The sequence below is a fragment of the Xyrauchen texanus genome, chromosome 2 (assembly GCF_025860055.1).
Source record: "Xyrauchen texanus isolate HMW12.3.18 chromosome 2, RBS_HiC_50CHRs, whole genome shotgun sequence".
In the NCBI taxonomy this organism is placed as follows: Eukaryota; Metazoa; Chordata; class Actinopteri; order Cypriniformes; family Catostomidae; genus Xyrauchen; species Xyrauchen texanus.
The window spans coordinates 30,055,171-30,076,869 of NC_068277.1; the positions used below are offsets into that span (position 1 = coordinate 30,055,171).

The following is a 21,699-nucleotide window of genomic DNA, read 5'->3' on the forward strand; positions in this document are numbered from 1 at the left end:
AATTGTTTCTCCTAGACAGAATTGCAATTACAAGGAGAGCAAATGGGATCAGTGTTGCACAACCTAAAGTATTCAATCATCATGCTTAAAAGTAAAGATACCTTTATGGAAATTGACTGAGGTAAATGTGAATGTAGTGCATGACAAAAAATACCTAAGCAAAAGTATTAAAGTAGTTGATATTAAATGTACTTAAGTATCCAAAGTACGAGTAAATGGCATAAATAATGGAGGTGGTGGGGTGCTTATGTTAGGATAAGTAGGAGTTCACTCAAGAATTGCTCTGAACAATTCAGTGAGTGAATGTCCTACCACGATATCCCTCTGGTGTGCAATACAACAAAATAAAGTAATCAAAGGGAATAAAGCCACAACACAACTGAATAGTTCACAGCACACAACAGATGAAAAAAAAAAAAAGGCTAAAAGTTGCATTAGTCGATCACCATGCTTTGGACAATGTGATGTCTGTGATGATGGATGTTTTTCTAGTATGCATTGCAGCTGCTGATTTTATGATTAGTGGTGTTTGTTAAGGCAAACATCACTATTACTATTGCTCACGATATTGATTTTGACAAAGTATTAAACTTTAGCATGTAACTGTGCTGTGGACATGAATGATACCTCAAATTACTTTTCTAAGCAATCTTATTTAGAAATTTCACCTAACAGGTGATAAAACAGACAAAAATCCCATAGATTTACATTAAAGGAAGGACCCAAGCCATATCTGGAGACCAGAATATCAGAGACATGGGGGTGTGGGCTGTTTTTATTTGGGCCAGTATGCAACCACCCAGAACATCCTAGCAACTACATAGTAATGTGCCAAAACCACTGAAAGCACCATATCAACTGGATAGCCACATCTCGGGCAACAACCCAGAATACCCTAACATACACATAACAATGCTCTAAAAACCACTGAGAACACCTTAGCAACTGCTTAGCAGCTGGCAACCACTCAGTAGCAGCACTCATCACATTTTCCTCAGAACATGTTAGAACATGCAGTTTCTTTTTTTATACTATTAAATATGTTTTTCACTATATGATTGTTGCTCAATACTTATGTGGTGTTTAGCTTACCTGTTTTTATGTGCAACTATGTGTAACTTAAAATAAAGAAAAAGTCAGTGTTAAGTTGTTTTGGCTACAATTAGTTTAGAAGATTTTAGTTTTTGATAAATTAAAAAAAATACATTATTGTTGATTCATAGATGACACGTTGGTTAAATGAAAACTGGTAAACATTATAGTTATGAACGCGACATCTACTGTTATAGATATGAACAGTTCTCCAGGAAAGACGGGAGACTTAAAAATCAATTTATACCCAAAAACTCGGATTAAAACATGAATAGTATCTCCACTTTGGATTCCCTTAGTGGTGTCAAATTATGTGTTATGTGGTGCTTCTCTTGTGATTTTGATCCATACTGCTATGCAAGGGATTATACCGGTTTATTGAGAAGAATCGAGGCAAAAGATTAGACTCAAATTATTTGTTTGCGAATCGGAAGTTAAAAATATATATAATATATATATTTTTTTTCAGTTGGTATTGAAATTTATGAAAGGGTTTGAAAACTTTTTTTGGAATAAAAATATAATAATTTTCTCATTAAATTGTTGCGAAGTTAAAGTCAACAGAAAAATATATATTTGACTCAAATAAAGAAGAAATATCCCAAAACATCTAAAGTACAATAATGAAGTATTGTTTACTGCATTAACCTGCACCTCTGATAGAGACTTTACACAAGTCCCCTGCTTCTCAGAATTTTAGAAAGAAATGTTATATATTATAAATGTTTTCACAGGCCACGTGTTAAATTAAAATAGATTAATCTGCTCTTTTTTTTTTGGAGATTCAGTTTTCCTCATCTTAAAATCAGTAAATTCAATCCTCATTGAAGTCCATATTCATTTGTGCAACCATAAATACTCTTATACACTGTATAAAAGCACAATACATCGCCACAATTTTTTCACACCTGTTTGTGGTTTGCACAATAATTACTCCCTTCCTGCAGGTGCTATGCATAGAAAAAGGTCAACATTTAATTTGCTGACCTTTAACCTACCTTTGGTACAAACTGCATATTATGTATGCTCAGTTTGAGGCTGTACTGGCACTTAAGAATCATTAAATACTAGTGATTGAACAGGATCTAAATAGAAACGTTTCATTTTAATACTTAAATGAACAAAATGTGTTTGGTGGTTCCTAAACTTTTTTTCAAATGCTGTGCATTTCATTCATGATATGTAGTTGCACCTGGATATGACACAGTTGTCATTGCAGAATATCAAAGCTCTTTTTGTTATAAAGTAAATCAATATCTTTTTTGAAATGAAAGAGATGCGGCCTTATTGGAGCACTATAGACCTCTTTTTGGATCTTTTTCATTTGTATCCTTGGTCTCTATTCTTGCTAGTTCTCTGATGACTTGTGGATATCATGGGCATTTTCTGCAACTCCTATTGAGGCCATCTTTCAGTCAACATCTATTTCTGGTCCAATCTCAGGTGTTGTTGCTAATCAAATCACACATTCTTTATCTTCATCCTTTCAGACATTCAACTATCACCCTGCTATTTCTTTTTTACCTCCCTGTCGCTCTTTCTCTTTTTAATTCTAAAACACTGTTAAGTTCCAATCAAACCAATAATTTCCCCTGCAACACTACAAATTTTTGCATGTTAGCCCAACACACTGTATCCTCTGATAACGCCTTTAAATGATTGCTATTTGTGTTAAAGATACAGAAATCAGACAACACTCATTACAATTTTGGAGTAGACTAAAAGATTATGTTATAATAAGATCTAAATAGAATATATTGGAAAGATAATATATATATATATACATTTCACAGACACTTCAATATTACTATTAATCTTGTGTCAGTTGTGTTTTTACATCTACCAGTAATCCACACCGTGCACATTTTGTCAATATGATGCATTATACTACATACCCACACATAAATCTGTGTAATGGCACTTTAGGTCAGACGTAAAATTAGTTATGTAGTGATATGCACAATCATGGGATTGTTGAGAAAGTTATCAAGGCTGCATCATACTGCGGGTTCTCTGAAGTGTTAGCTGGCAAACTCTACTCTCACTCTCACATGTTGGGAGTACAGTGCTGTAATTAGCATGGTACATAAGCATGGCATCAGTGATGTGTGCTGGCTGGCGGGGGAGAGAGGCTATGTTGCATCGTAGGAGGCACTGCTTGTGTTTGTTTACAATGAGACTGGGGTGTGTTAGCCTGCGTTCCGCCACTTACCTGTCAGTGTAGCTCAGCTACAGTTAGTGTACCAGATTATGTCATACTGATTGTATTTCGAAAGGCATCTACAGTATCTCTCTAATATTTTTTTATTATTCCTCTTTAAAGGTGCACTCAGAAATGAAATTTAACCTCATTTAAAAACTCTTTATATTTTAATTTTAATTTTGCAATATATGTAGGAAATCCCCCGCGACCCTGTACACAGGATAAGCGGTTGACGATGGATGGATGGATGGATATGTAGGAAATCATGACCAATCACATTAAAAAGGAGACTCCAGTCATATCAGTCATTTCTCCCCAATTTGGAATGCCCAATTCCTAATGTACTGGTGGCGTTGTGACTTGCCTCAATCCGGGTGGCGGAGGACGAATCTCAGTTGCCTTCGAGTCTGAGACCGTCAACCCGCACTTGTTGAGGCCATTATCGCATAGACATAGTGAGTGTGGAGACTTCACGCCATCCACCGCGGCATCCATGCACAACTCACCACACGGCCCACCAAGAGCGAACCACATTATAGCGACCACGAGGAGGTTACCCCATGTGACTCTTCCCTCCCTAGAAGGGCCCTGGGATTTGAACTTGCGAACTCTATGGGTGGTAGTCAGCGCTACCCAGGCCCCCTGTATCAGTAATCTAACATAAGCTGTTTTATTCTACAAGGAGAGGGTCCTCACATGGGGGCAGCCATGTTAAAATCACATGACCAGCCGAATACTACATGCTTAATCTCAGTAACCGTTATTTGACATTTTCACTTACTGATCAAAGAAATCATGGCTGACTGTGAATACTACATTTCTACAATGGCTTCTGAAACTTAAAACTGTTGATTTTAAATTATGCTGCATCCACGATGACACAAAGACAAAAGTTAACGAGTGCACCTTTAAAGACGGTAATCTTTTTTTTTGTAAATTCGAAAAAAGCAATTGGTGAAAAAGACATTTACAAGTGTGGGGTCTCTCAAAGGCCTGGATGTAGAATGTAAAATAACAAAAAAAAATTTTTTGTATCTTATCGTTTTAAAAATGTTTAAGTCATCACAAGAAGTTCTTTGTCTACTTGACAACAGCAATTGGTGCAAAAATGTGGTTGTCTTGTAGGCTTTCATGTAGGAAGTACAATAAAAATAAAATCTTTGTTTTGAATCTCATCAAAGTCACAAAACGAAACTACTCTGGAACTTTCCACATTCAACTTTTGTATATCCATTTATATCACAAAACAATGCATGTGAAGTCTCTTTGGGGCCTCTGATAAGACAACGACTTCAACGTGATCCCAGATTCTACCTGCAGTTGCTAAGCAACATCCACCTCCAACCTCTCACTCAGTTTCATTGGACAGTCTTGGAAACACAGCAGTCAGCTCATTGGCTTGAAGGAAGTTACTAAACGTTAGTCACAACCCGCCCCTTTCAGACAAAAATAGGGGAGGGGAGATGCTGTGAACAGATTTTTGTGAATGAGAGAGAAAGAGAGAGAGGGAGAAAGGAACAGGAGGAGCCAAAAATACAGAGAGCGAGAGTGTCAGTGCACATGTTGTTTTCTTGTTGCATGCTTTAAGCTAACTGTTAAAACATAAAGCTTTCAATGAAATCAGGGTGAAAACTGTTGGCTAAGAAACTGACATCAAAGTTGCAGAAGAGACATTTCCATGTATTGTAGCTGACACTGGCTTTCGCCCTGGAGATCGGAGCTTAAGAGATACTAAAAAGGGAGACAGGTATCCAATTGCACGTTAAACATCAGTCTTTTGTGATGTTTGGTTGTGGGAGTATGAAAGCAGCAAACAAGGGGTTTTACCAAGTAGATCCTATTACTGTTTAATCTCAACAACAGTCCCACCAATGAGCAATACTATTTGTTTGCAGTAGCAGTTCACTGGTGACATTTTGTACATAGTTGTATTTAAGAAAAATATAGACCACACAAAACTCAAATCACGTTGAAAGTGTTCGCATATATATATGCGAACACTTTCAACGTGATTTGAAAGTATATATATTTATATTATCTTATAAAAATAGATGCTTTTAAAATACAATTATTAGTGAAATACCAATGCACAAATTTCATAACTGCGTCCAACTGCATAATCACCATCAGAAATTAGACAGAACTGTGGACTGTGAAATGGTGAAGATACAGAGAAATAGGTTTGCAACTGGACAATACATCTAAGGGATTTCATGCAAAGTAATATAGGGAACTATTTATACTTGGGGTGTGACTAAAATCACTCAAACCTGAATCTGACTGCAATTAACTATTAAGGCTTTAATATACTCTTTAAACTACAATAAGTCTGCAACATGAAATATCACACAATTACTGCTGTGATTAAAGCTGCTAAAGAGATATTTACTGTCACTGTGCATTAATGTTAAATACTTGGAAAAAGTGCATTTATTATGATTACTGTACATTAATGGATGCCTCTACATTCAAACTGACAATTATGGGATATTTCGATATTTTGTGACAATTCTTGCATTTTGATAAGTAAACACTCACTACAGCTTTGATTTAAATTGTCATGACCTTCAAGAAAAGTTCAATTAACAATACAATTGAATTACTTGGTTTTTTAACACTCCTACTGCTTGTTTATCTTTTTTGATAATAGAATGAGAAGGTAGTTGGATACCCTATATAGAATGGGATGTGATGGTTCTCAGAAGCCTCCCACAACCTATTTGTGACATTTCAGATTTGGGCTTGTGGAGGTTCAGCAGGGTTGAAGCTGAGTTTGTTTTTGACAATGTTCTGCTCTTATTTCAGCTTTGGCTTATTTTGTGTTGATACTGAACAAGAAAAAGAACTGAGGACATGGTAAACTTATTCGAGGGTGGAAAATTCAGCATTCAGACAGAGAAGAGTGTCATTATATCTTTAATGGAAGAGAGAGAGAGAGAGAGAGAGAGAGAGAGAGATAGGGAGGAGATTGTGTGGTTTTGGCATTGTGCTTGACATTACTTCACAGCTGTCAGGTGGCCTGCTCATTACACTACTAGACCATTTTAACAAACATAATGCATTATGTGAGAAATTGTCAAATTATGTCATAACCACAATCCATGAGAACAGCCCAGAGAGCAGTAAAGTGTAATTGTATTAACTTTCCAGGTGTTGAGTGGAGTGAAGCCAGGACCAGCCACCAAAACATCAGTTTCATTGCAATTCAGATCTCTCATGATGTTTGAGTGCTGCTGTGGCTCTGTTCTATATAACTATTCCAGTGTATTGTTCTTTTTAGCAAAGCTAGAGCAGCCATACTCACACATACAGGCAAACACAGTTGGAGATATTTTAGCAAATACCAGAAGCATGAAATATATTCAAGCCATGATTTAAATTATGCTTACATAGGGAAAATGACATTGTATATTAGCTTTCTCAAATGTATGTGCTACATTAACAGAGAGCCTGCTTCATTGTAGCTATCAAACTGTTAATTGGTTAACAAGTAACACATGGTATATCATGATATATTTAACAAGTCATTTTACAGTAAAATATTGTAATTTTAAGATATTTTTTTTCCATATAAATAATGGCCTTTTGTTGTTAATACACTGTTTAATCTTACATTTGAAAGTAAACAGCAGATGTTCCAAAATGTTGGTATATTACGGTTACATTATTTAATAATATAAATGGTAGTGAACTGTGAAATATAAAGACACTAAAACGATCATTATATTATTTTCAGAAACATTTTGGCAACCACAGCTGCTGGTATTTTACAGTTAAATGAAAAACATTTTTATTTACAGTATGACTAATAAAATGCAATGTTCACCAATTATGTAACTTGTTATTGTAAACATTAAGGCTAATATATTGATATTTTCTGTCAAGTAGAAAAAGGCTTTATAGAAATTCATATAGAATGTTTCTCCCGTTTTGTGCAAGAGAGTCAAAAATTACACAGAATATTTAAATGTCTCTGTCAAATCCCAATAATGACACATTTGATCACAAAAAATACACTATTCCATTGTTGGCACACTGGACATCCTCGTAAGTGTGGACACCCGCAACAAAAGAAGGTGTAAGAGCTTTAGGGATGTGGTGCTCTGGATGCCATGAGTTCAGTAGATCATCTGCCTGTAGGCGGTTACATAATTATCTGTTAATAACATTATTAACAGAATTGATTGCAGTTAATTCCTTAGGCATGACGCCAGCAAGCTATTCACTGCACACCCCACTGTCTCCAAAACCAAATAAAAAACTTTCAGACTTGAAATAAAAATTGCAACTTTAAACTTTTCATAAGATATTTATAATACTATTTTCATCACTTGTCAATACTACTTATAACAAGGACTGAGACAGCTAAACCAGCACATTTATTCAGAATCCTGCAGCATTGTTTGTGCAATAATATTAGAGGAAAAAACTTATTTGATCGAAAAGCCATCCAACAGCAATAATACATGTTTATGCATTACCTGAGCTGCGATGGAGGGAAATATTTGAGCATAAAGACATAAGTCAAGAAAAGGAAAATGTTGTTCTGGTTAAGCAGGAACATACTTGCGCAGAACTTCATTTTCTTGATTGATATGTAAAGAAGTTTGAACACTTCTGTTCAGTTTTAGTGTTACAAGCACAACAAATCACATTCAAAACAATGTTGTGACAGATGGAGTTAAGCCTGAGGCTGGCTTGCATCATCTTGATGAGTTTAACTGCAAATAAATGTGTTGTAAAAGTGCTGCAAAGATATTCAGCCTGACAATTAGCGGGGTGCCATCTAAAGAAAATATTCTTAAAATAGTTATGCATACCGGTAGAAAGCCAGGCTCTCCTCTATATGTACCATTGAACAAGACTAATGCATAATTTTATGCTGCCCATTTCTAATGATTACATTCATTGTCAGAAAGTTTGTCAATAAGAACTTGGCATTAACTGGGCCATCCTTCTAATGAGAGGCTCAATTTTTTTTTGGTTCAGATAGTTTAGGCAACATGCAGGAAATAGAACATGCTAGACCTTTCACCAGTTTCCAGACTCCTCTTTTCCCCTAGGTCTAGTTCTGAACCTACTGTAAAGCCTATGAATCACCAAGAAACAAGGTGACTGAACTGCATTTGGAGACAGTCACATGAAAATCTGGTATTTGGTAAATATGTATTAATAAATGTTCTCGAAATATCAAATAATGTATTTATTTATTTTTAATCCTGCATTGTTTATTTACAAAAATGTTCACAGGAAAGAAAATACAATCTTCGTGATAAGAGATCATTTAAAACTCACTCTCATGCTTGGAGATTATTTTTTTTTAAAGGGATTTGTGTTGGGCATCCAGTGTTTGGTTAGTTAAATCCTTTACAACAGACAAACCCCCCCCCAAAAAAACTTTTATTCAGAAATACTTCCCCACAAAAAAATTCAAATAGGGGAGGGGGGACTTGCTGAACATATCCCCAAACACCTACATTTCTACTGTGATGCAAGTTTAAATGATGAAAGCCACGATAAAGTACACTGTACTGGTGGATAGTAAAATAATTAGCAAGGTTAGTTTAGTGAGAACAGGTTTAATTGATCATTTGAATGCTTTCATCCCACTTTTCTCCATTTTAAATATTAAATTTGACTTTTACAGTAAATTATTTATTTTCAGCAAGGGGACAGTGAATGCAAATCATTTAATTTAAAACTCAGATAAAAAAAAATGTTGACATTTCTTTTTTTTTATCCATTATAAAATAGAAACACAACCTGAAAGTTGCTCTCTAAATTGAGCACATTTTAATTAAAACATTTAAAAAGGGAGAAAAAGTCACTCAATAATAAAACCAAGTTGCTTTATAAGACCTGAACATCAGTAAAAAACAATGAATCCTTTAATGTGTATCATGTTAAGCTGGACAAATCTGATATGCACATACATACTTTTAGTAAACCTAAAAAAACAAACTAAAAAAATAATATATCCTAGAAATAATTAAGCCCAAATGCTGAACCACAATTTAAAATTACATTCCATGTTTTTTTCTTTTCTACGGCAACTCTAATGAAAAAGAAGCATACGGGGCAATGTATGAGAGACCTGTGGTTTTCACAGAATGTGAAGCTCTCACATCCTCTTGGTGACTTTTTTAAAGAGTGCAGCAGGCCCCATTGAGCTCAATTTAGGCTTGCGCTGGTCAGGTTGATGGAGATTCCCCTCAGACACGCTCCGTACTACTCTTCTTGGCTCATTCTCTGATGATACTGGACACGATGGAAGAGAACAGACAGGGAATTAAGGAATTCAAATTTAATTCGGTATGCTGATGGAAAACAGTAAACAATCACAAAATCTATTTTATACTATAACAAAGGAATGTTCTGGGCTCAATACAAGTTGAGCTCAATCGAAAGAATTTGTGATATAATATTGACTAGCACAACATTTTGTTTTGACTCACCCCTCCATTTCTTGGTTCCAGTGAGGCATTTACAATGGTGAATGGGGGCCTTTTTACTTTAAAATACTCACCATTTAAAAAGTATAGCCACAAGACAAAGGATGTGTGTGTAAAAATTATTTTATTGTGACAAAATCACTTACTAACCTTTTCTGTGTAAAGTTATGGTAATGTCAACAAACCCTAAAAAGACTGTAAAAATTAAGATTTAACCAACTTTACAGTTCAAATAATACACAAGTTTTAACAGAAGAATGAATGTAAGTACTTTTATAAAATTATAAGCTTCATATTTCTGTTTAAATCCTCCAAATATTGGCCACATTCACTTCCATTGTAAGTGCCTCACTGTAACCTTGATTTTTCCTTTTTTTAATAAATTCCCCGATTTTTTTTCTCAATTTGGAATGCGCAATTGGAATGTGCTCTAAGTCCTCATGATGAAGTAGTGACTCGCCTCAATCTGGGTGGCGGAGGACAAATCTCAGCTGACTCTGCATCAGAGACAGTCAATCCGCACATCTTATCACGTGACTTGAGCACATTACCGCAGAGACTTAGCTCATGTGGAGGCTTCATGCTATTCTCCATAGCATCCATGCACAACTCGCCTCACTAAGAGAGAGAACCACATTATAAAGACTACGAGGAGGTTACTCCATGTGACTCTACCCTCCCTTGCAACTGGGCCAATTTGGTTGCTTAGGAGACTTGGTTGGAGTCACTCAGCACGCCCTGGATTCACACTCACGACTCCAGGGGTGGTAGTCAGTGTCAAAACCCGCTGAGCAACCCAGGCACCCAATTTGTACTTTTTTTAAAGATAAGGGGGGGATGAGTCAAAATATGTTTTTGTCGGAAATCAACATTATGTCACAAACGCTGTCAATTGAGCTTAACTTGTATTGAACCTGGAACATTCCTTAATGCAACAAGATTATATATCTACATCTACAATAACACCTACAATTTCACTATTTATACAATATTATTTGATAGAAGCATTGTTTATGTATTATGAGTAGTCGTAATTTAAAAAGGAATATTCCGGGTTCAATACAAGTTAAGCTCAATCAACATCTGTGGCATAATATTGATTACCACAAAACATTATTTCCACTAGTCCCTCCTTTTCTTAAAATAAAATAAAGGTTACAGTGAGGCACTTACAATGGAAGTGAATGGGGCCCATTTTTGGAGGATTTAAAAAGGCAGAAAAGTGAAGCTTATAATTTTATAAAAGTATTAGGGTTTGTTGACATTACATCATCATGGCAAAAAATTGGTAAAATTACCTATAACTGCACAGAAAAAGTTAGTGAGACAGCGTGAGAGTGAGCGAACCACTGGGAGTGGGAAGAGGAGATTGTGTGCTTCTGGCTGTGCGCCTGACATCATTTCACAGCTGTCAGCCGGCCCGCCCATTACACTATTACAATATTTTACCACACATAATGGATTATGTGAGGACTTCATAAATTGAATATAATGAGATGCTTATGTCCCACAACCAAGATACAAATGGAGAGTGCACAGAATGTAACGGCATTGTTCAATTGTTGAGAAGGATGCAGCTATACAAACCTCCAAAACGCCTGATTCGCAGTGGTTTAGATGCCTCGCAGGGATCTTTTTTTATGCGCTTGGGTGCAGCGGCTCCTGCTTGAGAACTGTCCTCTTTCCCAATGATGGAACTGTTACATACACACACAGAGAGAGAGAGAGAGAGAGAGACATTTTGGCAATTACCAAGTGCAAAATGTCAATGAGCCATGATGTAAATGGCTCCTCTTAATGCCCCAGTAAGCACCCCCCAACAATAAACACGCACCAGTTGAGTTTGCGCTTGCCCTGAGCCGCGGAGGTCATAGACATGTAGGATGGTTTGGCTCTTCGTAGGTCTAAAAGTGACGGGATCTCCAACCTAGAATCAATTGGGGCAGAATTTAACTCACTGCATCTAATGCATCTCACTTAGGCCAGGTAAACAGATCTAACTGATGCACTTTAAAAGCAGAAGTGTGTCATTTATGTGTCACTAGTACCAAATGTAAGTTTTCAAACAGACTCAAGAAAGTTCCTGCTGTCTCCCATTGGTTGCACAAACATATAAACTCTCTCCAAATGTATACCATTGGCAGAGCCAATGTTTCTATATCAAGCTGAATGGGACACTGAAATAAACAGGGGAATGTTTTAATAGCGTCAAATATCCAAAGTATTACATTTTTAGTAGAAATCAATCTATGGCTCACTTTTAGTTGATTCTGCATATTAAACAGGGCACGATAAATAATTTGAACATAAAGTTACACACATCAGCTTTAATATGCATCATTTAAACTAAACAAAAAGCACCTTTAGCATTATTAACCCATGCAAATGTATTATGCAGGAACAGATCAGTGTCAAGATGGGCGTTTAGTAACAATACTGATTTTGATGGATGCTGTTCTCGCCACAGGTGGTACCTTTTAGATGGCTCATTCCCATTGTTAGCGCGTAGTGCCCGGAGTGTTGTGTGCCCAGGGGGCTCAGGTGACAGGATTATTGTGGCATTAGTGGCTGTTGGGTCCTCGCTATGACCAATGTCGAAAGTGCCGTTTGGATCACAGGTGCTGGAGGCATGTGGCTGGCACTCAGGGGTGTACTGTAGTGGGAACATGCCCTCCTGTCTTAAGACCTCTCGAAGGGCAGGAGGGTAATGGGACAGCACAGAAATTGGTCCATCCTCATCTGGGTTTGCAGTCGAAACAGACAGCTTCCTCCTGATTGGTTTTTTAGGAGGACATTCAGCTTCTGCCTCTGGATGTTGAGGGTCACAGCCTGACAGAAAGGAAGCACATAATTTAGCTTCACCAGAAGCTGAATGTTTGAAATTATCATGTTCTTTAGTACAGGCGTTCCCACCCCATTTACCAATTAATTGACATTACTTTTTTAGACCTTCATGCTTATTGGATAAAGATTTTTAAATAATTTTAAAGAGATTGCACTCAAAAGTGATTTCTAGCCAATAAAATATTTTGAATATGAATAATTTATGAAAATGACCACTTTTTTGTTTAAAGGTAATGTGTGTGTTTTGAGAAATACCAGTAAATCAGCTCCGGCAATTTTTTGGAATAAGTTGTAACATTACCGGTAAAGGTACATTTTGAAAGTTCCATTATGTGTGAACAAAGCCTGAAGAATTAGGTTGTATTTCTGATTGTAAAAGTCAGATGATTTTACATTGTAACTGTGACTCAGATACAAATCTATTGCAGCTGTGTTTGTTAAGATGGAACAGATTTGCCAAACCGGACTATTGGTTGGGTTATCCTCAGGGGGTTTCTCCGAGACCCCATTTGGTGGGTTCTTTTAAGGAGGTCCTATGGGATCTCCTGTATGTTTAGCTAGCACATTTGTTATGAGGAATAAAAGCTTTGTCATATAGACTGTTCCTTGGGTTAAGATTCAGAAGGGCTATGCTACCCGATCATCATCAATAAACTCTTCTAGATGAACTCTGATCCATTGATTAGCAACCCAACATCTGGTCAGCCAAATACAAGATCTAAAAATCCTTAAGATTAACATTTTAAGCACATTCAATGTCAGGTGCTGACACAAAATAGTCTGCTTTGGGCCAGTCACAAATTTCTGATGGAGATGATGCAATTACTCTGTGCAGTTAAACATGTGACTTAAGAGTCAAATAAATAAATCAATTTGTCAAATTGAACAGATAGTGAAACTAACATGCTTCTCTTCATCCGAGTGAATGAAGAAATCTGTTGAGAGCTTACAGGAACAATAAGTGATTCTGTGATTTTTATTTGACAAAATATCTAGCCTCCTTCGGAAACTAGGTACACACAGGGCCAAAAGGATTAGAGTTTAACAGCATTTTGGTGCTCAACTAAGAATGGCTCCAAAATGGTAAAAAAGACCGAAAGCAATTGCATATATGAATAACAAATGAGGCACATTAACCACCAAAAGCAATCCGGCAAAGGCAACTGTAATTTAACTGGTTTCATATGCAAAAGTGTCTACATCCAAAATTTCCTAGGCCTGGAAATCACAATTTTAAATGTGATATTTCTAGTTTTTCCATGACCATGGAAACCCTTTTAGGAGCAGATCAAATCTCTTCTTTAATTAAATCCTAACAAATGCAAGAGACTGGCATGAATATATATCACGTTTTTAACCATCTGTCCACATCAGGAGAGAAGTCGCAAACACATGCATTTACTTAAGCAAACACACAAGCACTCTTTACTCATACAACAATGAATAATTTAGCAGTGCATGCCACATGAACATGAGTGCATGTGAAGACTATATATTTTGCTAAAACCAGGCACCTCACTTATTAAACGTATGCACGATCAGATTTGAGACTACGTCAAAAGTGAGGAACACATACGGATTTATAAAGGCAGAAACCAAAGTTAAAAATGTTATGTGTGTGTCAACTGACAAGCATGTGTACAAAGATTTTTTTTGTGCTAATGCTGCAGTGTGTAAATGTTTTTTGTATACGACTCAGAATGTGGCCAAATTTTTGGTTAACTGAGTAATGTATATGCTTTATTTTGGACATTAGACAGAATAGTTATTAATAGTCCTAGCTGCACATTTCCATAATAAATAATTTTTAGACCACGAAATAACAGGCAAGTTTAATATACGGTATGTAAAATGTAAAGCACATTTTTGGAGCAAGGAGAAGATATTATAGTTTACAGCCCTTAAAAAAACTAAATCAATATACAGATGGGTGAAAGCACCACAGCAGTCTCAAATGTAAAACTTATTTTTTATCAATTCATCCTTGGCCTCTTGTCTGCTGTTGTTGAGGACATAAATAAAAATGAATAATTTGACTAAAATCCAGTGTAATCAATGGCAAAAGCAAGCAGAAGAGAACAGTAGGAAAAGGCGCAGGTAGTATATATACAAAAAAATGACTGCCATGTAGACCATGCATATTTCATAATAGGCAAAAAAAAACAAAAAAAAAACAAAAAGAGAACAAATAAATCTCTTTTTGGAAATAAGGTTCAGCAAGAATATGAATGGACAATGGTTGAAGAATAGTGCAGATTTACAGTTAACATGGTTAATGAGTGGATTTATAACACATGAACTTTACTTATGAATGAATGAACGAACAAATGAATAACTTTCGTATGTGGTTTAATTGTATTCTGTCCACAATATTACAATGTAAGTGTGTTCTGTAGTCCATGTATTTGGTCATCTGCACATGATTTTAAAATAAATTGTGATTTATGAAGTTGGATGCATTTTGAATTGTTTTTTTTTTCTGTATGTACATTTTAGAAATAGTTCTTACAAATATTAAGGAAATTGCTGTACATTCACATTTAAGATCTTTCTACAAATGCCTTTGTAAAGCTTCTGTTTCTTTGCTCAGGACAGACATCATGTGTGTGCGAGTGGGTGTATGTAGGTGGGGATAGCAAGGGAGGCTCCAGGAAGATGTTGGAGGTGTCTGACATTGGATATTGAGTGGCAGAGTATGCTTGAGCACGTCGCAGTCTGGGCGCACACTGACTCACACAATGCAGAAAAGAGAGGGAGAGAGAGACACTGCGGATGCATCTTTTAAGTGTTCTTGACCAATGGCAATGCTTCAGAGCTCCTGCTGGTCAAACTGTTGACACATGGCCATCTCTCTTTCACTCTGAGTCAGTGCTGATTCTCAGAAATCTGGATTGCATGAGAGAGGACCTGACATCCTGTTAATGACTAACTACACAGCAAAAGAAAGTTTGAGGACTGAAAACAGCTCTTATGAAGCTCAGACCAAACAAGCTTCTCTTTCATGGCCTCTCAAAACCAACAGCTGCACAAAATCACCAGAGAGCTTGCGCACAAATGACAAGCATGCAATATAATTTCATGTGAGAGGCACACAGAATCAATGTTCCTCTCTTTTTGCCTTTTCACCTGTTCAGTGATGGATGGCCCTGAGAGGAGGCAGAGGAATAGGTGCGATCAGTAATTGGTGGCAGAGTGCTCTTGGTGGTGTATTTTTGGCTGGTGGGATTAAAACATGCATGAGGCACTATTTCTGGAGAAAGCTACGGTGGATTAGGGTCACCTGGCTGCTGCCACCCTCTCTCATCCCTTGCTCTCTATTTTTATTGCAAAACCATCCTCGCCCAATCCAGGAGCATTTCATCCCATATGTGATAGCTCCCCCCTCCCAGCACCGAGCGATGATTTTATGAATGAAATTCGGAAAGGCGGAGATTGGGCTGTACTGAAGAGAATAGACAATAGAGAAATAGACTGATTACAAGCAAGTCAGATTGATCTTGGGAAAAAGACATGAGACACGAAAGAGTGCACTAAAACAAATAAAAACAGAGATTATGAAAGGGGAGGTAAAAGAAACAAAGATACAAGAAAGACAAGAAACTGATTGCAGACTTCAGAGTGCATTTTTCCAGGGACACGGCAGACTCGTGCACATCAACACGTGACCCCTCCCACTTCTCTCCTCTATTCCATCACAATTTTTTCCAGCCTTTCACTCTCTCACTCCCTCTCTCCACAGATCACTTGAGCACGAGTGCAGAGACGATATCGTCATGAAGCGCGTCAATGGTGGGGGTGGGGCGGAGGTTCATTCATAACCCTCTCTTTCAATCGCTGTATCTCTTTCAGTTTCTGCAGACAAGGCTCCATCTCTATTCTTTTAAAGAAGGGGACTGCGAACACAGCGCAGAATGAACTGAACATTGAATTCCAAAAGAACTTGTTCAACATTAAGACCACAAAAATAAACATTGTATTCCCTGACCCTGGTAAACATTTAGTTGCTGAACGTTTTTGTGAGTGATAAATGTTATGTAAATCTGAAAATTATGATTACACAATAATAGACCGGCGTACAACAGTGATATCCCATTTAAATAATGTGCAATCTCCCAGAAAGAAAATGCATGATGGCTTTATGGTCAGACCTTGTCTGTCCAAAAGAAATAAGTACAGATTACTTTAACAGATATAACAACTTAAGCAAAGCGGAACTTTGCTTATGTGGTGCTCAAGGATGTCAGTTTTACTTTAATACAAAGTGTCTTAACAGTTTAATCTAAGCTAATTTTAAATCAATTTCTTTTTATTTAATTTGTTTTTATGTGATGCCCCAAACTTGGCATGTGTGGCATATCCAGCAACGTATTATTATTATTTTTTTATTAGAATCGCTTGTTATAGTAGCCTGTAAAATTGTAAATAACAATTTTCTCCCAAGGGGACTGAAAAAACCTGTGAAAAATGTTTGTGTGCAATATGCTTCAGACGGTTTATGGGTGTGCCTTCTGAGTCTACGCATCATCCGACTGATGCCTTACTGCACATTTGCACAAACACTTGCTTTTATGAGACATCAAGCAAATCATACTTCAATTAAAAAATAAATAAATAAAAAAAATATATACATTTTCAGTGCAGTGAAAACATCTTTTGGAAATAAAGTCCTGAACTGGTCAAACTCCACATGTTATTTGAAATTAATCTTTAAATACGTAAACAACCAGTGGTCAAGGGGAAAAACAAAACACTAAAACAAAAGAACACCCCAATCTCTGTCAAAAATGACAAATTATACAAATAGGAAATTTGATTCTCTAATAAATACAATGTGCAACAAAGCAACACATGGAGAAAATACCTTATACTATAGTCGCAGAAGTATACAAGATTTTTTCCCCATCCATAATTTCTTTACAGTATCCATCTGTATTTCTCCACTTCCCTCTTTTTCTTCCTTTGAGCAGGTCTCTGCATTTTCTGAAAAGTGTTTTTCCCACAGCGTGTCTCAATCAAATGAAGAACACCTGTTCAGCAGCAAATATCATTACTCTCCATTTACTGAGAAATAACTCACTACTCCTTCAATTTCCCAAAGATTTCCTCTCTTTTCCCCTTTCTCTCACCCTTACATTCCCTCCATGCTGTAAAAGCTCATTGTTGTTGTATTTCATTCAGTCGTCATGGCGAATGCAGCAGCTATGTTTCTGAGCTAAATCATCAATCATGCTGTAAAAATTGCCCATGTAGCTAAGGTCTTAAGACACAGATATAATTTAGCTATTGGTGAAACATGATTTTATTTTGATGCTTACATGGATATAACAAATGATCAAAGTACTAAAAGGGGACCACTGCAAACAATATAACTAATTTACAAAAGCTGTATGGTCTAGTAGAACAAACACCTGTACATCAGTATAACTTGTTAAAAACATATGTCTCTCCACACTGCTATTTGACAAAGTGCCTAGCCACCTTTGAGGGATCATTCTTTCTCTCTCGCACACACACAAACGTCAGTATGAGCAATGAGACAGAAGCAGACAGCTGAATTGATGACTGAAGCAGAGTATGTTCAAGAAGCAGACCATGGGGAACAGAGACGGGGAGAGAGAGAGAGAGAAAGAGACGAGTTTACCTTTAGATGAGTGTGTGGGTCTGAGGCGCTGTGAGGTTCGCCGAAAGTGTTTCTCCGTACCTGATTGAACACAACGAATTGTTATTAATTTGCTCTGTTCCTTCCTAGGGAGGTAAACATTTACATCACATGTGAAGTTAACACTAGTTAATCAAGGCACACATATCTGTCGACACTCACACAATGCAGATCACAAATGATATTAAAGTGAAACTGAAAACAGTTAATCACTGGGAATAGGCTAAATGAGAGCACTGTGAGGTGGCTGTGACACTTAAAACGAGATGAAAGGAGGAAGTTTACTGACATAATCGAATGGATTATTTCCTTACCTCTCGGTCTGTGGACATTGCCCCAAATACATTTACATTGCATTTTACATCAGTTAGCCCTTTAATTTTTGTGAAAAAATGCCCAAAAGCTCCATTAGACTTTCATATATAAAATTCAGCTTTCTGAATGGAAATATGATGTTAACATCCCAAATTCCTTTTGTTTCGATTCAATAATTTAAAAAAGACAAAGAGAAAAGAAACTGCTCTAAAAGAAACAAATCCAGGTCCAGAAGCAGATTGTCTGTGCAGTTTGAATGGTCATGCTGATCTGCTAATGATTATAACATTTAATGATATTCCGCCGAAAAATTTGCAGCATTATCAACATGTTATAGTGAATCTTCACATAATTCTTAAGCCAAGAAATTTAGGTCAGTTCAGTCTTTTAGGTTAATTTTGGTAGAACAGGTTCACCATTCAGCCCACTGTATACACTGTTTGTTCCTAACCCTAACCATATGGAGCCTTTAAAACCCAAATAATACTTTGGTCAGATGCAAATGCTGTGCGACGCAAATTTCATAATCAGCAGAGAGCTTGAGCACTGAATGCGCACATCCCGATTTTTCTAACGGAGTGTACTGCGCATGCGCTTGGAGTTTTTGGCACTAATTAGTGGGTCCACTAGGTGGCAACACTCACAATTCAGCCGTTGCGGTCACCAAGAAGCACTAGATGTAATCACTCCTAAACATCAGGTAAAAACAAAAGTAAAAACAGCAACAGTGGATGTGCAAGTCAAGAGTGTGTGTGTGAGGAGGTCTGGCGATACCTGCATTTATATAACTTGAGACTTTATGTGTCTAAACTGCTGAAGAGAAAGTTCTGTCTCATAGCTGTCAAAGCATGCATGCAGCAACCGCCTGTGTATGCGTGTCTAGTTAAATAGAGCATACTTTGACAGACTCGCATTCAGCTGTATGCGGTGTGTTTGTGTCAAAATGGAAGTATTCCAGACTTTATTGCCAATTTGAAAATTGTTTCTTGAACGTAATCTTGACAACCAGTTTTAGAGATATCGCTCTTTCACCATTTAGATAGATAGCTCAGCTGTACTTGCATGGCTACAAAATAGCTACCTGGAGGCATTTCAGAACATGGCCACAAAGTGAAAGGATTTTGATAGCAGCTTGTGGCAGCGGTGGCATGGTCAAGCGCCCGTCCAGAGAGAGAGAAAGTGGTAAGGGCGCTTGCACCTGAGCTAAATTATATCTAACAGCGGTCTTTAATTACAGTGAGCACGGGGAGAGCGGCATAAAAGAGCCACACCGCCAGCAGACCAGAGAGAGAGAGAGCGAGAGAGAGAGAGAGAGAAAATAACAAGGCAGCTGCTTCTCATTCTCTCTCTCTCGAGAACTGTCGTCACGGGCCGCCTTTATCACTCGCGCACCCCCATCAGGCTGATTGGGGACCGGGAGTGCGTTGTTCCAGCCCGGCCCGGCCCTCCTAAAATAACGAGTTCCTTGTTTACATTAAAATATAATTTTTTTACATTTATTTTTTTAAGCGAGACGTGTCGACTACAGAAAATGAGACAGCATTTCATTTGAATTTGTGAATCTGTTTAATCGTATGAAGGTTTCACTCACTGCATGGTGTGCTCTGGTGACAAATGAGGTGTGAGAAAGACAGGATGGGTTGTAGATGAGTGTTTCCTGAGCCACCATCACCCCTCTCCTCTGCTTTCTCTTGGTCTGCCCAGACCACACCCCTCTCCCTGTGCACCAGACGCTCCAACTCCTCCCACTCAGAGTCATCTGTGCTGATGCTCGCGGCCTTCAATGCCAGGTGCTGTCGGCGGCAGGTGGACAACAGGGCGTTCAACAATCTGGCAGGATAGGTGGAGATAAAGAGTGGTATTGTTGAATGATACAGATGGAGGCATTTACACTGTAAATTTCCACATTAAATCGAATAATAAAAATAACTTTCTACAAAGAATGTACCAGAGCATACAAGAGCCCACAAACCCCCACATGACTAAGCTTGAAATCACAAAACCTGGAACAAAACCTCTACAAGTGTTGACATACTTGTGCGTGTGAGCGTTCTCCTGGTCTTGCACACTGATGAGGTGGCCTGTGTGCTCAACGTGTTGCTGAAGGTCAGCGATCTGCAGCTGTAGCTGATGGCTCTGTAGTTCCCTTTTCAGCTCCTGCATGCATAGACAAATTGAAATACAATGTAGACAATTGCTACAAAACACAGCAGCAGCAACTTTAAATGGATTTGAAAAAAACATTGAAAAATTATACCTCAAACAGCCGGGCTAGTATATTAGTAGACATCCATCAGGACTACAATTTCAAAATCGATTAGGCAGTGGGCTGTCTGAATGACTGTACGATCTGAATGATCTATTATAATAATCGTAATAAACAATGAAATTCTTAATAAAATTAGGCTCGTTTCTGATTCATCTGACCCCAATCAGATACATTTCTTGGGCACATTTACATAAGATGGGCTCTTGCATTCAAAAACAGCTAGATGGAGCAAGAAGGAATGGAACAAAATGCAGAAGCCTTAAGATGCTTTTATATATATATATTTGAGCACTTTATATATATATATATATCTACACTATTTTAAATCGACTTACAGTCTTAAAGCAATTAAAAAAAAAAGAGCACAAGACACAATGTGATACAAGGGCCAAGACATCCATCTAAACATGTTTGGTTGTAGTGTTGGTGTTTTAAAGGGGATGAATTTAAAGAAGCAACTTTTCTGAAAGAAGATTGTACCAAACAAGGGAACGTAAATGCTAAAAAAAACAAACAAACAAACAAACAAATAAATAAATAAATAAAAATAATAATAATATATATATATATATATAAAAAATGAATTTTGTCAACATCACTAATTGTCTAATCTGCTGTTGGACGACTATATTAGTGGACCATCCTGATCCCTAATCAGAACACCGGTAAACATGTGCAATGACTTCTATTTTAGTAGATACATTTAATCAAAAGACAAGCACGGGAGTGAACTGGCACAGATTTCTGGGTGAAGATGAGGATGGCGAGATTAAACCATCTCATCTATGCACCATAATGAGAAAGGCAACAGAGGTGAGACACTACAAAAATTAAGAAACGGCTTAGATGTTGTTTTTAGTCTAGC

At 37.2% G+C, this 21,699-nt stretch overlaps 1 protein-coding gene across 1 annotated transcript in view; it reads right to left on the reverse strand.

Annotated features, from left to right (window-relative positions):
* Positions 1-8,609: 8,609 nt before the first annotated feature.
* The window catches only part of kif18a (kinesin family member 18A), a 42,680-nt gene continuing 29,590 nt past the window's right edge, over positions 8,610-21,699 (reverse strand). The window contains exons 12-18 of the mRNA XM_052152193.1: positions 20,601-20,722; positions 20,157-20,395; positions 18,233-18,292; positions 12,222-12,576; positions 11,582-11,674; positions 11,335-11,444; positions 8,610-9,553 (exon numbers count right to left, since the gene is read on the reverse strand). Coding sequence (XP_052008153.1) covers positions 9,417-9,553; positions 11,335-11,444; positions 11,582-11,674; positions 12,222-12,576; positions 18,233-18,292; positions 20,157-20,395; positions 20,601-20,722 — 1,116 coding nt within the window. The 3' untranslated portion in view covers positions 8,610-9,416. The remainder of the gene's footprint in view (positions 9,554-11,334; positions 11,445-11,581; positions 11,675-12,221; positions 12,577-18,232; positions 18,293-20,156; positions 20,396-20,600; positions 20,723-21,699) is intronic.